Below are 17,123 nucleotides of genomic sequence, written 5' to 3'. Positions count from 1 at the left end.
TTCTATAAATATCTATAAATACTCTGTGGTACGCCCTGCCCTGTTCTATAAATAGCTATAAATACTCTGTGGTACGCCCTGCCCTGTTCTATAAATATCCATAAATACTCTGTGGTATGCCCTGCCCTGTTCTATAAATATCTATAAATACTCTGTGGTACGCCCTGCCCTGTTCTATAAATATCCATAAATACTCTGTGGTACGCCCTGCCCTGTTCTATAAATATCCATAAATACTCTGTGGTATGTCCTGCCCTGTTCTATAAATATCTATAAATACTCTGTGGTAGGCCCTGCCCTGTTCTATAAATATCCATAAATACTCTGTGGTACGCCCTGCCCTGTTCTATAAATATCCATAAATACTCTGTGGTATGTCCTGCCCTGTTCTATAAATATCTATAAATACTCTGTGGTACGCCCTGCCCTGTTCTATAAATATCTATAAATACTCTGTGGTAGGCCCTGCCCTGTTCTATAAATATCCATAAATACTCTGTGGTACGTCCTGCCCTGTTCTATAAATATCTATAAATACTCTGTGGTACGCCCTGCCCTGTTCTATAAATAGCTATAAATACTCTGTGGTACGCCCTGCCCTGTTCTATAAATATCCATAAATACTCTGTGGTACGTCCTGCCCTGTTCTATAAATATCTATAAATACTCTGTGGTACGCCCTGCCCTGTTCTATAAATATCTATAAATACTCTGTGGTAGGCCCTGCCCTGTTCTATAAATATCCATAAATACTCTGTGGTATGTCCTGCCCTGTTCTATAAATATCTATAAATACTCTGTGGTACGCCCTGCCCTGTTCTATAAATATCTATAAATACTCTGTGGTAGGCCCTGCCCTGTTCTATAAATATCTATAAATACTCTGTGGTACACCCTGCCCTGTTCTATAAATATCCATAAATACTCTGTGGTACGCCCTGCCCTGTTCTATAAATATCTATAAATACTCATATATATATACACACCTACACATGGCCGACCGCCTTGCCTCTAGCACTGGGAATCAGTCACCGTGCTGTCCTTGTGGAATCTTGTGGCCCAGCAAGAGAAAGCTCTCCCCTGACATTCCCCTCCAAATTGCACCACCTCCAGTGAGCCTCCCTGTCATGCCCGGCCTGTGGACAGCCAGCCTCCGCCATCCCTCCCACCCCCGCCAAGCAGGTGGATGCTGTGCAGGCAGCCATGTGGCCTGACAGTCTCTACCAGTTCTACTGTCCCTCAGCTGAGAATCAAACCCATTTCTGGATGACAGGGAATGTGTCCTCTGCTGGCTGTGTTCTCTGTGGAGTTCAGGGGAGGAAAAAGGCCAAGCCATTTCTAGGGTGCTATTGGGAGTGGTGAAAAGGCCACACCCTTTCTGAGGGACACTTCCTGGAAAGCCCCTGGAGCTTAGCTGGCTCTTATCCTATGAAGCCGGCTCTGGCCACTAGGGACAGGGCCATGAACTCAGCCTGGAGGAGCCTGCAGGGCACCTGTCACTCTGGAGGGACAGACAGAACAGGTCACCAGGTGCAGACAGGAGAGGGAGGCAGGGGGACAGAATGGAAGATGCCTGGGGTGGATGGAAGTCAGTGCCCTTGAGTGCTGGTATCTGCCTTCCTGGCCACCACTAGATCAGGCTTCAGAGCCTGTTGGCTGTCAGGGCCTGACTATGCCCCATAGGTGCCGTGGCAGTCCCTGTGAAATCCATCAGGTGTCACCAATCAGCATACAGGTAACAGGCCTGGAAGGTTCCCAACAGCCAAGCTGGACATGCTCAGACACTCTGGGGCTCCTCGTTCAGTGGCACAAACTCCAGGACCCAGTGAGGGAAACGGGAACCCACCAGGCTGAGCAGTATGGCTAAATCCATTTATTCCATAATGAAAAACAAAATAAACAGGAGTCATATCACCAGGGAGCCACAACCCATCCCCACCTCCTTCCTCTGTCCTGTGCTATCAATAAATAAGTCTCCCAGCTATAAATAATGATTAGAACCTCCTCCTCATATGCCAGCTCCAACCTCCATGAGGTACAATACAGGGGGTGGCCCTAAACCCTGGAATATACAAAATGTTACACAGATACTATATGTACACTGGGGAAGGGGGGACACCCCAGCAGCCCATGCCCTCGCCTGCTCTACACTTAGCCCCACTGTCCCGCCTCAGCTGCCTCTCCCAATAAGAAGACGGGAGTCCCCCAGAGGGAAAAGTTGCTTTGGTGAGAGTAGAGAGGCCATCAGGCCTCCTCCAAACAAACCAACTCCACCAGCCTCTGGCTCTTAAATAATAAACATCACCGTCCAGGAATGTAAGGACTCAGCCCTGGTCAATGTGGCAAAGGGTCTGGCTGTCTGTCCATCTTAAACCCTCAGGTTAGAAATCGTACCACTGTTAACTAGCCACATTATTTGGTCTAACAGTTTTTCTTTATCATTCTGAAACTGGGTTTATCCAATACACTGATAAATTCATACAATTTGGAAGAGTCAGTTGAAGGACCAATATTTGCACTCTTTCAGTGAATGCAGGCAAATCTGTTATTTCATCTGTAAAATCATATTATTGCTCTCCTATTAATGTCATATTTATAAAAGTATCGTGAGGATGCCAAATGCTAAAAATGGAGATGGTCTAGTAATAACTAGTGTTTCATTCCCCAGGAAGTGCGCATACAACTCCCCCTATATCCTAACACTGTGACGTATTTGGGGACGTAGACATTAGAACTTCATGAAGTTTTAACTGTTGATTCTTTCCCAAGCATCATGAAGTTATGATTTAGACAATGTATGACTGAAATAATTCATTCATCATGTATAGGCACATTAACATAAATATGGCACAAAATATGCCTCTAACTGAAACCGAGAGGTATAAAAACATAGTTCACTCTTCGTAAAGAACTTTGTGAGGAAATATAACTCTGTGATTGGATAGATACTCTTACTCACAATATTGTGACATTCACCAACAGTAGACTGCACTGCAGTTTGTAAACATTTGAAGTTGCATAAACGTCACCTTGATTTTCAAATACAGTATAATACTGTCTACTAAAACTCCTTTTTGTTTCAACTAAGTACTGTCACATATATTAGTTTATAAAAATGGTTGTTATTATTTTTAAAGTGTTTTCCATTCAAGGAAAAGAAGTAAATTCGTATGTCAGATTAACCAATGTGGCTGAAGAATAGGTATTAGCCAGAGAGGTCTAGATGGTAAAATCGGTCTCCTAGCCTCAAAGAAGCTCCGTGAACATAGAGGAATGCCAGGTGTCACACAGCTTTCCTTCACTCGAATTCATTCTTGACTAGAGCCTGTATGCCTGTTTCAGGGACATTTAAACTCTGAAAGGATTTCTTATGATCTTTACTAAATACATTAAGAAGAATGCCAAACAGTGCCCTTTTGTGTACTGGGACATGTAGTCATGTGATTAAAACAGGTAACATGAACTCTGACTTTAAAATGCATTGTAGATATAAATGCTCTAGGCTGGGAAATGTTTTCCACATCCACAGTCAATGATGGGAGCCTTTCATTCCTAGGAAATAATCCCTTTTTAGGTCATTGAGAAAGAGTCCAACTGCTGCAGCTCATGCTGCAATATCTTCATGAGCCCAGAGTACATACAAATCCTAAGGGAACTACCATAGTACCGCGCTCATTCCTGGCACCAGAACAAATGAATCACACTCTATCCTGCACACACCTGCCAGAGCAGGCCACTTTCTTCTTCTGTGAGATTTAAAAAGCTCCCCAAAATGTTACTACTCCCATCTCCAATACACAGAAAATAGGGGAAAGGCTGTTTCCAGTTCTTGGCCTTTAAACAACTCTAAATGTCGGTACTCACAGTGGCATATTACAAAGTAAGAAACAGTGCGCACTTGCGGGCAAACCACATATTGAGCTAATGAAGAGCTCACTGTGATTAGGATTCGATCAAACGTAATAGCAGAACATAAGCCAATTTTATCTGAATTCTGTAATGAATATACATGCTGCAATAATATTTAAAAAGCATGGCAGCCTATTCCAAACCAGTAAGAATAGTTTTGTGCAAATAGTGGGTCTTTGTGTGTTTGAACTCCCACCATGTAAGGGCAAACTCAATATGTGAGCTAATGACCTACAATTATCAAATTAAAAACAAAAATGGTAAAGGTAACTTTATACAAACAAATTTAAACTGTAAATTGAAACACAAATAAACATGAGGGGCTCTAACATTCCAATGAAGTAGATGAATTGTGTAGGGGATTAACCCCATCACTTTTTGTTGTTGTTGTTAAATTTCTTGACCAGCTCTCAGATGATGATGATGTTTATCTCTCTGTTCTTGGCTGCCCGGTAAAAGAATGGCACGCAGGGTTTGGTGGCCAAGCCTGGGAGCTCCTGGGTGTCCTGCGTTACAGGAAGCAGCTGCAGGATCTTCTGTGCAGTGGGGTTGTCACGGGGAGAACCCTCCCTGGCCTGTCCCGGTGCAGGCTCCACGCTGTCCTGAAAATCTTCGGAGAGAGGGAGGCGGGGCTCTGAGTACACTGGGAGCCTCGCCTGCTCCAGCCTGCCCACCCCGCCTGAGGGCTCTACTCACCACTCTGCTCCTCCGCAGCTGCAAGTTCCTGGGGGGCTGGGGCCCCTGGAGCGGGCTCCTCAAGAGGGTTCTGGACAGCAGGGAGGAATTTGCTATGCCCCTCGAGGTCGCCCACAACTGGCAACACCATATCTTGCAGCTCCAGCAGCTTCACCTGAAGGGAGGGGTGCTCAGTTACCACGCCTGAGCCGGCGCCAGCACCCACCCTCACCCCCACCCCCGCAGAGATGTTGCACACCCTCTACCTTCATCTCCAGCTCCTTCTGGGCCAGCCTGCTGGCTTCCTCCTCCTCGTGCCGCGTGTTTGGCCCTGCCCCCTGGCTCTCATATACCGTGATGTGCTCTCCTGTGAGAGGACACGGCTCAGACACTGGGGCCCCTCTGAAGGCCCTGCAGCTCCCCGTGCCCGTGCCCTGGCCTCCTGCTTACTCATGCCATCTGTCGCTCCAGAGAGCTGGATGAATCCAAGCTCTAGTTTCTCCAGCTGCTGCTTCCCGTCCACCTTCTCCATCGGGAGGTCGATAAAGCCACTCTGGAACCAAATAATAGGGTCACATCACGGGAGTGACCTGTCCTGCCCCACCCCCACTTTTCTTGGCCCATGCCAGGACTCACTCACCTTCACCTTCTCCATGGCCTCCTACAGGGCCCGGTAGCTCTCCCCACACACAAACTCACCCCCAGTCCCTGGGGCCGGGGCCTCTGCCTCTGGCTCCTTCCAGGCCGAGGCCATCAGGTGAGCCAGGTGCAGGCAGCACAGCCTTCACACCTTCCGCTGCCCACATAGCCGTGCCTGCTCCTCCTGGGCACTGGCTCCAGTGGAGTTGAAAAATGCCACTTGAAGGCAAGAGCTGAGTATTCTTGTAGGGGCATACACAGAACAAATGGGGCTGGGAGGTGGAGCACAGCCCCTTCCCTTGGGGCCTCAGAGAGTGTACCTGTTGGTCACAGGTGAAGTGGTGTCTGGCCACTGGCTCCCGGAAGGGGCGAAGGTCCAGAGAAATCAGAAGGCGGGGAAAGCAAGAGCATAAGGGGGTCTGGGAGGGACCACAGAGGAAGGTGGCAAAGTGGGCGCAGGGAAAGTCAGACTCACCGTGGCTTCCCGGCTCTCCAGGTCCTCTGGGACACTCGGCATAGGCCGAGGCACCCCCTCCTCCTCACTGTTCAGATGTCCTCCTCCATCTTCTGTGGGGAGGTGGCCAGAGGGGTCCTCAGAAAACCCAACAAGGGAAGTACTGTGGGCCCACCTCTGTCCCCACCCTCATTGTGTAACCCTGAGCCAGCCCCTCCCCAGAGGGGAATGAGCTGCTGTTCTTTAGTTTTCCTATAAGATCCAAGATCTTCTATATTGCCCAGGCACAGTCACACTACCAGTTGGTGCGGGAGTTCTGACCTGCTCCCTTTCTGATCTGGGCCAGTTCACTCATCCTTAGGCAACCTGTTGGCCCCCTGCTCCCAGAAGGTCATCATATTGATGCCGAACTTAGTGCAGACACCCGGTTGGCATAACAACCAGCTGTTCTAAAGGTCTCTTCCAACCCCTCAATCCTATGCTGCTAACAGTCCCCCCTTCCTCCTGGGGCCCTCTCCTCTTCCTCTGAGTGGTCTCCTGTACCTTGTCCAGGGAGAGCCAGGAGACTCAGCTGGGTCTCTAGCTGTTGGTTCCACTGGCTGGCAGCTTCTAGGCACTCCTAAGGGAATGGAAAACAGAGTGAGAAGGCACAGAGGTTGCCAGGTCGTCCCCCTCGGGGCCCTGTCCTCAGCGACTCCCTCTCCTGGGTCTCCTGCAACTTTTGGCAAGCCATCTCAGCCACTGCTTTGCCCTGAGCTTCCTGCTGCTGCAGCTGGTTCATGAGCTGGGTCCGCAGCAGTAACTGCCTGTGCGGCGCCTGCTTCTCAGAGGTCAGCTGCTAATAGGTGACCACGTACTGCTGCAGGTGACCCCGGTACTAGTCTCACTGCTGCTGCTGCAGACTCTGAGACTCTTGGCTCTTCAGCTGTATCTGCAGGAAGACCCTGGGCATGAGGGCATGTGGTGGTTGGCTTCCAGATTCTGGGCCCATTAATAGGGTTGCAAGGGCACAGTGGGGCTCTGTCACCTGCCCGGGACCCTGGCCCCTTGCTCCAGGCCTAAGAGACTTAACCCCCTTGCCTAGAACCCCATGCCTCCTTCCCCAGCCTCAAATCTCATGTTCTTCTTCCCACCATTTAAACTGTACACCACAGACTGGTGGAAAAGCTGAGGGAGCCAATCACCATCTGCTAAGTGTGCTACATGCCTGATGCTTTCCATGTGTTCTCTCATTTAATCCCCAGCACTCCATAAGAAAAATGCTAACTTCCTTTTGAAGTTAAAGAAACAGAGACTTAGAGATGAAAAGTAGTTGAACGGTGACCAGTGGAACCGAGGCCGGAATCCAGTTTGAATCTAAGGAGGCTTTTTTCTTTTGTTTTCAGACAGAGTGTCACCATGTGGCCCATACTGGAGTGCAGTGGTGCAATCTCAGCTCACTGTAACCTCCATCTCCCAGGCTCAAGAGATTCTCATGCCTCAGTCTCCTGAGTAGCTGGGATTACAGGCATGTGCCACCATGCCGGGCTAATTTTTTGTTGTTGTTATAATTTTAGTAGAGATGAGATTTCGCCATGTTGGCCAGGCTGGTCTCAAACTCCTGACTTCAAGTGATTCTCCTGCCTCAGCATCCCAAAGTGCTGGGATTACAGGCAGGAGCCACTGTGTCTGGCATAAGGACCCTCTTATACCACTGTCTCCACCCTTATGATTGGGGGAATCCATGCCTCCAGCTGGGAAGATGATGTCCAGACCTGGGAGGAGCCCAGGGCTACCCACCTCTAAAAGTCGGAGGGCAGGAAGCAAGAAACAGTCATGGAGATGCTCTGGAGGGTGCTAGGGTCACCTGCCCCCTAGCTGGAGCTGCCTTTGGCCTGGCACCTCCCCTCCCCAGAGGCTGGTGCCTGCCTCCCAGCCCTTCTTGGATGGGGCAGAGGTTACCATCTCATTCACCTCACTCAGCTTCTCCTGCAGCTCCTTTATTTGCTGTTCCAACTGCAGTGTGCTCTTGTTCTTGTTGTTCTGGACAGAGAGAAGCAATCAGTGGCCAGCCATTGCAGCTGGAGACCCCAGAACTTGGTGTCTGCCTCCCATGTCACCGGAAAGGGTGGAGGTAGGTTAGAAAAATCATCCCCTCTCCCCTACAGCCATCAGAGAAGAGCCTGATGAGCTCTGGCTCACAGATGCCTTTAGAAGTACCATGTCATGTGAGGGCTACATTGCCTCATTTTACAGGTGGGGAAACAAAGGCCTGGAGGGCTAGGGATGAGGGCAGGCTGCCCAGGTGGGGCAACCTACCAGATCCTCCAAGTCACATTGTGGCTCAGCCAGCTGCTTGTCGAACTTGTGGTTCTGGGAGAACAGGAGCCTCTCCTCCTGCTTTTGCAGCCTCTCCTCCTGTTTTCGTAGCCTCTCCTCCTTCTCCCACAGTCTCTCCTCCTGCTTTTGTAGTCTCTCCTCCTCCTTTTGCAGCCTCTCCTCCTCCTTTCGCAGCCTGTCCTCCTGCTTTTGCAGCCTCTCACCCTGCTCCGGCAGCCTCTTCTGCTTCTCCTGAAGCCTCTCCTTTTGCTCACATAGTCTCTCCTCCTCCCGCAACCTCCTCTCTTCCTGCTCTTGGATCCTCTCCTCCTGCTTTTGGAGCCTCTCCTGCTGCTCTCGGAGCCTCTCCTCCTGCTCCTGGAGTCTCTCCTTTTGTTCCTTGCTCAGGAGACTCAGGGCCTGATTGCTTTCCATCTGGAATTGGAGCTTTCCCTCCAGACTTTCCACCTCCTTCCTCAGGTGTTTGGCCTCATCTTGTAGCTGTTCCACCTCAGATGTCCCTGCTGGGGGTGCTGAGGATGGAGGCTCAGCTGAGAAATGAAGCAGACAATAAGGGCCTCTGGATTCCCCACCCAACACTCCCCATCAAAGAAAAAGCCCTCCTTTTGATGCAGCTCCTCTCAGGCTTCCCAAACTTGGCCTCCCTGCTAATGATTCCTTGCACTGGATGGAAGCCAATTTCCAAGCCATGTCAGATAGAGAGCACTGTGGGTGACTGACAATGGGCACTCCTTCCTCTTGGCTGACGGGGACCCTGAAGCTCATGGAGATGACAAGACTTGCCAGCTGCTGGCACAGACCTCTTTCCTTCTGCCTCAAAGCCTTTCCATCCACCCACCTCCCTGGGGCATTCTAAGCCACCCCACAGTCCTCTGATGCCAGTCCTGCTCTCAGGTCACACCAGCCCCATCTTACCCATCTGGTGTTTGAGTTCGGAGAAGCTCCTCTCCAGCTCCTGTATCCGATGTATGTCATGTTTCTTCTCCTCCTTCAATGCGTGAGCCTGCCCAAAGCACAGGGGGAAAGGGCCCTGGAGAGAGGGGCTGGTGGCTGGACAAGCTACCATCTCCATCTCTGCCCCCACCTCCACAAAGCCCAGACCCATGACTACCTCTGGCTGTACTAGTCCCATTTTACAGATGCCCAGAAAGATCCAGTGACCCATCTAACGTGGGGCTGAAGGGTCAGGTCTCACCTCCATCGACATTTTCCGCATCCTCTCCTGCCACCGGACCCTCTCTCCTTTTATATGTTGCACATACTCGTCTCTTTCCAGCTGGACTTGTTTAAGTGACTCTGTCACCTGCAAGAATGGGCACAGAAGTGAGGAAGGGCTGTCACTGGTCCTCACCTGCTCCTGGTCAGCTGGGATCATCTTCCTTCCACATCCCTCCCTCTGCAAAGCCTCACCTGTGTCACGTGTGCGTTCAGCAGTGCCCGCTCCTTTCTGGTCTGCTGTAACTGCCGCTGGAGGACTGCTTCACTGCGGCTCGAGGACTAGATGGTGAAGAGTGAGAAGTTTTGATCTGGGAGCCCAGGCAGTGCCCCTTAAAGGGCTAGGGCTAGGCTCAATATACAACTCAAGTCAGTAAAGATCAAGGCATTTCCAAGCCCGTGGCCTGGTTTTTAAAACAACTCAGTAGAGTTGGAAGGGACAGGGAAAGAGATCGAACTTACAGCTGGCTAACAGAGGTCCAGAGAGATCAGGTAACATTGCTATTGTTATTACTGTTATTAATACCACTGTTTGAACCTTTATGGAGTGCTTCACCAGGTTCCATACTAGCAATCCCATGTAATCCTCACAACCACCATATGAGACAGTTACTAGGATAACCTCTATTGTGTAGATGAAAAACATGGAGTGTTCGAGGTTAAGTGCTTGCCTAAGATCACTGAGACAGAGCTGGGATTTGAATACCCAGGTCTATCCAATTCTCTAAACCCATTTTCCTTGCTGGGGGTGGGGGCACAGAAAGGAAGGGGAAATGAATCTTTTGTTCACTTTTTGAAAGGATTATACATTTGAATAGTCCAAAACTCAGAAGGTACACCATGGAAGTGTCTCCCAGCCACCCTGTTATCCTCTCCTGAGTTTTTTGCGAACCCTTGCAGACATGTTTCATGCATATTATCATAGTATGTACACACACACAGACACACACACACACACACACACACACACCCCTTTCCTCTCTCTACAGAAATGGTAACGTACTAAAGGTACTCTTCTGTACCTTCACAGTACAAGTACCCAATACCCCACCTAGGATTTGGCCAAGGCCACAACCAGGTAAGGGCAGGGCAGGCACTTGGTCTTCAAGCTGTGTGTGCAGTGCTCATTCCCCCCAGTGCCCCTCAACTCACCCACAGCAGCTGACTCAGTCCCAGACTATCTCTAACAAACACACACAATAGCAGCTAGAAATGAGCATGCTGCCTTCTGGGCAGGACACTGTATCCTGCAGAAAAGACCTTTACACTCTCTCCTCCATCTGGGAAGCCGGGCTGCCAGGGGACGGGGCAGTTGGTTGGACTCACCCTGTCCTCTTCCTGCTGCTGTGTACACAAAGCAGAGAGAGCCCGCTCCAATTCTTGAATACGCTGTAAAGAGTATTGCAGGCGGCCGGCCAGATCCTTGGACTCTTCTATAATGACAGAGGTTGAGATGGGGCCCAAAGGACTCCCTCTAAAGACCTGTCAAAGTGCCAGGTTGAAGGATGATGGGGTGCCCAGATTCCCACCTTCGAAGTGTCTGGCGGCACGTTTAGTATGGTAAAGGGTGGTCTTCAAGTCTGCCTTTTCCAGCGTGAGGATGTTGATTGTCTGAAATGGAATGTTTGAGAGAAAAGCCAAGCAAGTGCTGAAAGAGAAGGAAAGAAACATTCTCTGGAGGACAGGAGAAAACTCCCCACCCTCCACTCACCTCTAACTGCTCCGTTTGTGCCTTGTGTATTTCATTATTTGCTTTCTTTTCCTATAGGAAGAGGAAGACAGAGCTCTTACCAAGGGGAGGCAGAGTTGGCACAGCAAGAGACATGCCCCCAGAATGCCATAAGTGCCCCAGCACAGGCCCACCCATGGGACCAGGTTATCAGGGACCCTGTGGGGATGTGGTGGAATCTGTGGGATGTGCCTTCTTCCCCAGGCTGGCAGTGGGTGACACTAGACTGGTGCCTCTACATCTGAGTGCCCCCAAAACCCAGCAGTCATGTTGTGAGCAAACAAAGAAATCACGTTACTTCTTCCAACTGACGTTCCACTTGTTTCTTCTGTTGTTTCTGTGGGGAGAGTCAAATTCAGGTGACTGAGGGGGGCCCCCTCAACTCTATTCCCCAGACCAGGAAGCAGTAGACAGGTGCCAGGAATGAATTTTAAAGACAACATTCTCAGACCCAGTGGCAACATGAACTGGTCAACTCTCCTCAAGCTCGCAAGGACAGAGGATTTGGGTCTTTGTTGGTTTTTGCCCACAGCCACAGAACTCAAAGTCTGAATCTGGATTCTCTCCAAAGGACAGTAACATAAATCTCTAGAGACAGAGTCTGAGAAAGGCCCACCCTTCTGCCAGCTTGTGATTGAGGAAGGTGCGTTCATGCAACAAACATTTACTGAGCACGTACAAGCCAGGTACAGTTCTTCACAGTAGATATAGAATGGAAAAGGACAGACAGGAACCCTTGGCCCTCAGGTTTCCATTCTAGGAGCCTTTAAATCTCAGACTCTCAGAGCTAACCGAGACCTTTGATGCTCTACCTCCTTCAGAAACACCAACGCAAGGAGGAGAGGTGGCTTGTGCAGACTCAAAGAGCAAATTAGGGACTGAGTCACGCCAGAAATACAGGACCCCTGACAAACCGTCAGGCTAGCGCTTCCCTGAGAGGTGACAACCCCAGGGCGTATGTGGTAAGGACCGGAGCAGGGGTGTCTGGAGAAGAGAGAGTTGGCAAAGGGGCAGTGACAGAAGAGCCATGCTGCATACTCGTTACTCTGGGGTCCCTCCAGGTGAAGCCTGGGCGCTCCAGCTCCCCATTTGCCCTTGGCACCAGGGGACCCAGCCCCTTTCTTCAGAGCCCCAAGGGGAAAATAAAACCCAGGATTGGCAGTGTGGAATCACAGGACCCCACTGGACTCTTACCAGTGATTCTATGTTTTCATAGAGTTGATTGATTGTTGCGGAGCTTGAGTCCAGGGCTACTTCCAGTTCCTGGTTCCGGCTCTGAGGCGCATGCAGAGAGGAGCAGTTGGAGGAGGATTGTGGGAAGAGGTAGAGAGAACAATCATTAGGGCTGGGGTGTGTGTGGGCTGTCTCAGCTGGCAGAGGGGCACCCAGTCCCCACTGTGAGAGGAGGTTGGAGGGCTGGCCTGCAGGGTCACTGCACCTTGGCTCAGGGCCTCTTACCTCCAGGTCCTTCAGGGTAGCAGATGACGCAGGAGTAATAAAAAAGAGAAATTAAAAAAAAAAAAAGAAACACTTACAGGGAAACAGTTATGGATATAAAGTATAAAAACAGCAAAGGGCCAGGCACAGTGGCTCACGTATGTAGCCCCAGCACTTTGGGAGGCTGAGGCGGGTGGATCATTGGAGGTCAGGAGTTCAAGACCAGCATGGCCGACATGGTTAAATCACGTCTCTAATAAAAATACAAAGATTAGCCGGGCATGGTGACAGGTGCCTATAATCCTGGTTACTAAGGAGGCTAAGACAAGAGAATCACTTGAACCTGGGAGGCAGATGTTGTAGTGAGCTGAGATCACACCACTGCACTCCAGTCTGGGTGACACAGTGAGACTCTGTCTCAAAAAAAAAAAAAAAAAAAAAAAAAAAACCCAAATCGCACATGCCTGCTCTGTACGTTATTCCCAAGTTACTTTTAAACTTTAAGGTCTCACCATTTCCAAGACGATAAAAGATGCGGGGAAGGAAAAAAGCCAATCAATCAAGCAGGTGAAGAAGCAGACATAAACAGGATGAAGGTTAATGGCAGCAACATAAAACAATGCAGAGGCAAAGTATCTCCCAAACCAGAGAAGCCTCAGGGGCATGAGGGGCTTGCACAGCTGGAGAGAGCAAGCCAGAGAGGGGTCTCAGCACTGCCTCACCTTCCACTTGTGCAATGGGGGAGCGCTACCCACTGGAATGGTTAAGGTTGGACACCAGCACCTTCAGAATGTCCCCTATAGGAGGGGACAAGGGAAAAACAAGGGCAGGGGGAGAAAGACAGAAGTGGCTTAGAGAGAAACAAAGAAGTCAGGGTAGGAGGAAGATGTGGGTTGAGTAAAACGAAATGCTGAGGAAGAGCAGAGGAGATTGAAACCATGGCCTGTGCCATTCTTCCAAATGGCCACCTGCGGGCTTGCCAGGGGCAGGAACAAATAGATGGAAATGTTCCCTGAGTGATGCAGTCACAGGGTGGAGTCACCTGACCAACGCAGCTCTTAATATGCTCACTGGACCCCTCTCCTCAGGCCCAGGACATGGATGATGAATCTAGTAGAGCTCCAGACCTCCACCTCTATTAAAAAACCAGACTCCTGAGTAAGGGTTCACTTGAACTAAAGGGGCTCCAGCTAAAAAACAAGTATGAAAGACACCGATCTTATCCAGTGTCATCTTACAATGGAGAAAACTGAGGCCCAGGGTAAGAAGTGAGTTTTCTGTGGTCACCCAGCAAGCTGGTGGCAAGTTAGATCTTCTCTTACTCCTAGTGCCTGGGGCTCTCCTCACCACACCCTGAGACCCCTTCTGTGACTCCTAAAGGGACAGCTTGATAGCAAGTGGCTGTACTCATTGACCCAGCTCCCCCTTGAGACTGGGGATCAGGAAAATCAAACAGCAATGACCATTTCCTGGGTATCCTGGGTGTTCACAGCAGGACATGTACTAGGGATTAACATAAAAACAACAACAATATGGAATATCATTTAAACTTCAGAAATGAAAATCAAACAACACTACCCCTATTTTACAGATGTGAAAAGAGAGGCCCAAAGTACTCAAGCAACTTGCCATAAGTCAGATCCCTAGCCAACGGAGAGGCAGGATTCAAACCCAGAATTCTTAACCAGTACCCAGCAATCTTAACAATTACCCTCTACTGCCCCCTTGGGCCCCCTGTCCCCAGGAGCCTGGCCAGCCAAGACTCACATCCCCAGGTGAGTGGCAACCACCAGAAGTGGTTGTCTCAGGGCTACCACCGGTTTTCTTCTTTTTTTTCTTCGCTCCTGCCGGAACAGCAGGGCTGTTCCTCTGCTGATATTCTTTTAGCTGTGAGAAAGAAGAGCAGTAATACTCATGAGAACTACCAGCCCCTACAGCCACATCCCCCTATACAGTTTTTCAAAATACTCTTATACACCATCTGATTTAATGCCACAACAACTGTACAAGGTGTTGTCACAATCACTTACTGATTGAGAGGGATGGATATTATGGCTAAAAAAAAAAGGGAGGGTGGGCAATAATGGGACTTAAATTCAGTCTTCTGACTCCAAGCTTTGGGGTTTTGCCATGAATCAGCAGCTGCCAGAGACCAAAATCAGAGCCAGAGGTAGAAAACTAAACATTAAGTAGGCAGGAACTGCACACTGTGAAGTTTGGAGTCATACATCCTCACACGTCTGTTAGTGTGAAGAAGTGCACCAGGACCTCTCAAACTTTTATATCCATGTGTCCTCATGGCAGAAGGCAGCTTTTTTGTTAAATCTGGGAATTGTTCAGAAAGAGGGCAACCCAAGTCTCATTTCAGAGAGAAGTCTGGTATACTCTTAGAAACATATGTGACTGTCATCCCTAAGTACATTAACATTTTTTCTCTCTCAGGAGAATCAAGGGAAACTGATGTTTCAGAAAGATCTCCCACATTTATCCTGTGGCACTCAAAGTATCCCAAGTTGAGATGATATGAGGAAGATTCAAGCTGTCAAGTTCAGTTTCCCAAGATCTATTCCATAGAAGATGAGCAAATCTCACTTCAGAGACCACTGACTGAAGGGCAGTCTGGTCCCAGAACTGTGGAGAATTAGAATATGAGGTGGAGAACTGAGAAAAATATGTTAAAGTCTCTCTGGAGAGTAGAAGGCTGGGAGAAAACCAAACCAAACCCATTCTCCCATTGCCACCCAGAGATACTGTCAACGTTTGAACTCACAGGGGAAGTGTAGGCTTTTCACAAAGTCAATGTCTATGCAAAGGGAGTAAGGCAACCTGAAACCTGTTGCTCCTAAGTCCCATAGTCCCCATTCCCCTCCCAGCTGGAAATTTGTGCCGTGGCCAGAGGAACCAGAAATGGGGCGAGAATGCTTAGGGGACTGGGTTGTAAGATCATAGGCCAGTCTTGCAGCAGTAATGACAGTTCCTAGGGGGACTGTGACATCACTACATTCCACTCCTCCTTGGGGTGGGGGGAACCACATCAGTGCAATGGCTGAGTTGCTGATCCATGATGGGGGAGTGGGACGTAGGGCTGGTGCCCAGGTCCTTTTAGAGGCCAGTCCAAAGAGCCCAGGGTGGTCAGGTTTGGGTCAGCAGGAGGGGAGAGTACAGCCTGCAGCAGGAAACCCCAGGAGTCACCAGCCCAAAGTCACCTAGGGATGACTGGCAATGGTGGGCGGCTGGGGCTGGGGGACCCAGGTCCTCGGACAGCTGAGCCCAAAGAACCCAGGGAGGTTGGGCTTGGGGCAGCAGGATGTGAGGGGCGAGTATGGAGCAGGGAGACCCTCGAGTCACCTGCCAAAAGTCACCATGGGGCGACTGGCAAGGGCAGAGGCTGGGCTGCTTGCTGAGGGGGCAGGGCTGACTGATGAGACTTTGGTGGGGGGAGCCCAGAGGTGCCAGGGTTAGGGGTACCTCAGGAGTGGTGTGTACTCTGGCAGTGGTCTTGTCATCGGAGGGGATCTCTGGCTAGGTTGGGGGACCATGACCTGTTGTGTCTTACCTTTTTCTTGGCTGCTGCCAATTGACTCCGTTGAGTCTCTTCTAACATCATGGGGTGGGGAGGGAGGCAGGGTTGGGGCCACATCAGCGAACACCTCCAGTCACCTACCAGGCGGCTGTGTGACTGAGCCAGAGGAGGCGTAACCAGGGCCCCACTAGAATGCAGAATGGGGGCGTGGCCTTAATTCTCCAAGCCCATTGGTCAATGAGAAAGATGAAAGGGAAAGGAGGCGTGGCCAGGGAGCAGTGTGGCCAGAGGAACCTGTGACATCACAAGGAAAGCTGACCATGCTACTGCTGTCCCCGCCCACTTGGGGAGAGGGGCGGGGCCTGCCTACTCCGGGAGGTGGGGGCTGGCTTTTGCTTTAAAACGTTCAAAATAAACTTTAAAAAGCATATGTGTTTATACTGTAAATATATGTGTGTCTGTGTGTGTGTGTGTCCATATGTTCCTCCAGAGCTCTCTTCATTATCCAGCTTCTATGCATGGTCTATGATTTTGGCCTACATTTTTCACCTTCACATGGAGTACAAGAATTACCAGTATTACCTCAATTGAGATAGATCCTATAAAAATGGAAAATCCATAGCATGTTTGATGATTAATGAAGTGGACTATATTATCCAACATTCCAAAAAGGTAAAATAATCACAATGATTTCTCTTTTTTTGGAAAACCATTTCTTTTATTCTCCTACATTATTAAGATTTTTTTAAAAAACAAGAAACATGTCTAATATCTTTAAAAACACAAAGCTTTTGGGCTGGGTGTGGTGGCTCACACCTGTAATCCCAACATTTTGGGAGGCCTAGGCTGGTGGATCACCTTAGGTCAGGAGTTCAAGACCAGCCTGGCCAACATGGTGAAACCCCATCTCTACTAAAAATACAAAAGCTAGCCAGGTGTGGTGGTGGGTACCTGTAATCCCAGCTACTCAGGAGGCTGAGGCAGGAGAATAACTTGAACCCAGGAGGTGGAAGTTGCAGTGAGCCAAGCTCACGCCACTGCACTCCAGCTTGTGCGACAGAGTGAGACTCCATCTCAAAAAAATAAAATAAAATAAAATAAAAGAGTCAAAAGTAAATAAAAACACAAAGCTTTCAACTTAATAAGCACTCAGATCTCTTTCTGGTTTAAAGTATACACGAAGTCTATTTTTCTAGAATCACCTGACCTCTCTAAGCCTTGCC

General features: G+C 49.4%; 1 protein-coding gene across 1 annotated transcript; it reads right to left on the bottom strand.

The window, feature by feature from the left end:
* Positions 1 to 3,984: 3,984 nt before the first annotated feature.
* On the bottom strand, positions 3,985 to 15,981 carry LOC140710406 (golgin subfamily A member 6C-like). Its single transcript, XM_073011968.1, has 20 exons — positions 15,934 to 15,981; positions 14,145 to 14,264; positions 12,890 to 13,057; positions 12,135 to 12,440; positions 11,239 to 11,277; positions 10,923 to 10,973; positions 10,741 to 10,822; positions 10,538 to 10,644; positions 9,407 to 9,493; positions 9,192 to 9,299; positions 8,912 to 8,999; positions 8,319 to 8,526; positions 7,976 to 8,276; positions 7,631 to 7,699; positions 6,221 to 6,296; positions 5,699 to 5,790; positions 5,035 to 5,137; positions 4,851 to 4,951; positions 4,606 to 4,759; positions 3,985 to 4,519 (listed from the first exon to the last, which is right to left on the bottom strand). The coding sequence occupies exons 1-20, from the start codon at positions 15,979 to 15,981 to the stop codon at positions 4,320 to 4,322; spliced, it is 2,508 nt and encodes an 835-aa protein (XP_072868069.1). The 3' UTR covers positions 3,985 to 4,319.
* Between the last annotated feature and the right edge of the window lie 1,142 nt (positions 15,982 to 17,123).

This window comes from Chlorocebus sabaeus, chromosome 26 (assembly GCF_047675955.1).
Source record: "Chlorocebus sabaeus isolate Y175 chromosome 26, mChlSab1.0.hap1, whole genome shotgun sequence".
In the NCBI taxonomy this organism is placed as follows: domain Eukaryota; kingdom Metazoa; phylum Chordata; class Mammalia; order Primates; family Cercopithecidae; genus Chlorocebus; species Chlorocebus sabaeus.
The sequence above is the reverse complement of the archived record's forward strand: the minus strand, read 5'-3'. Positions and strand labels throughout refer to the sequence as shown.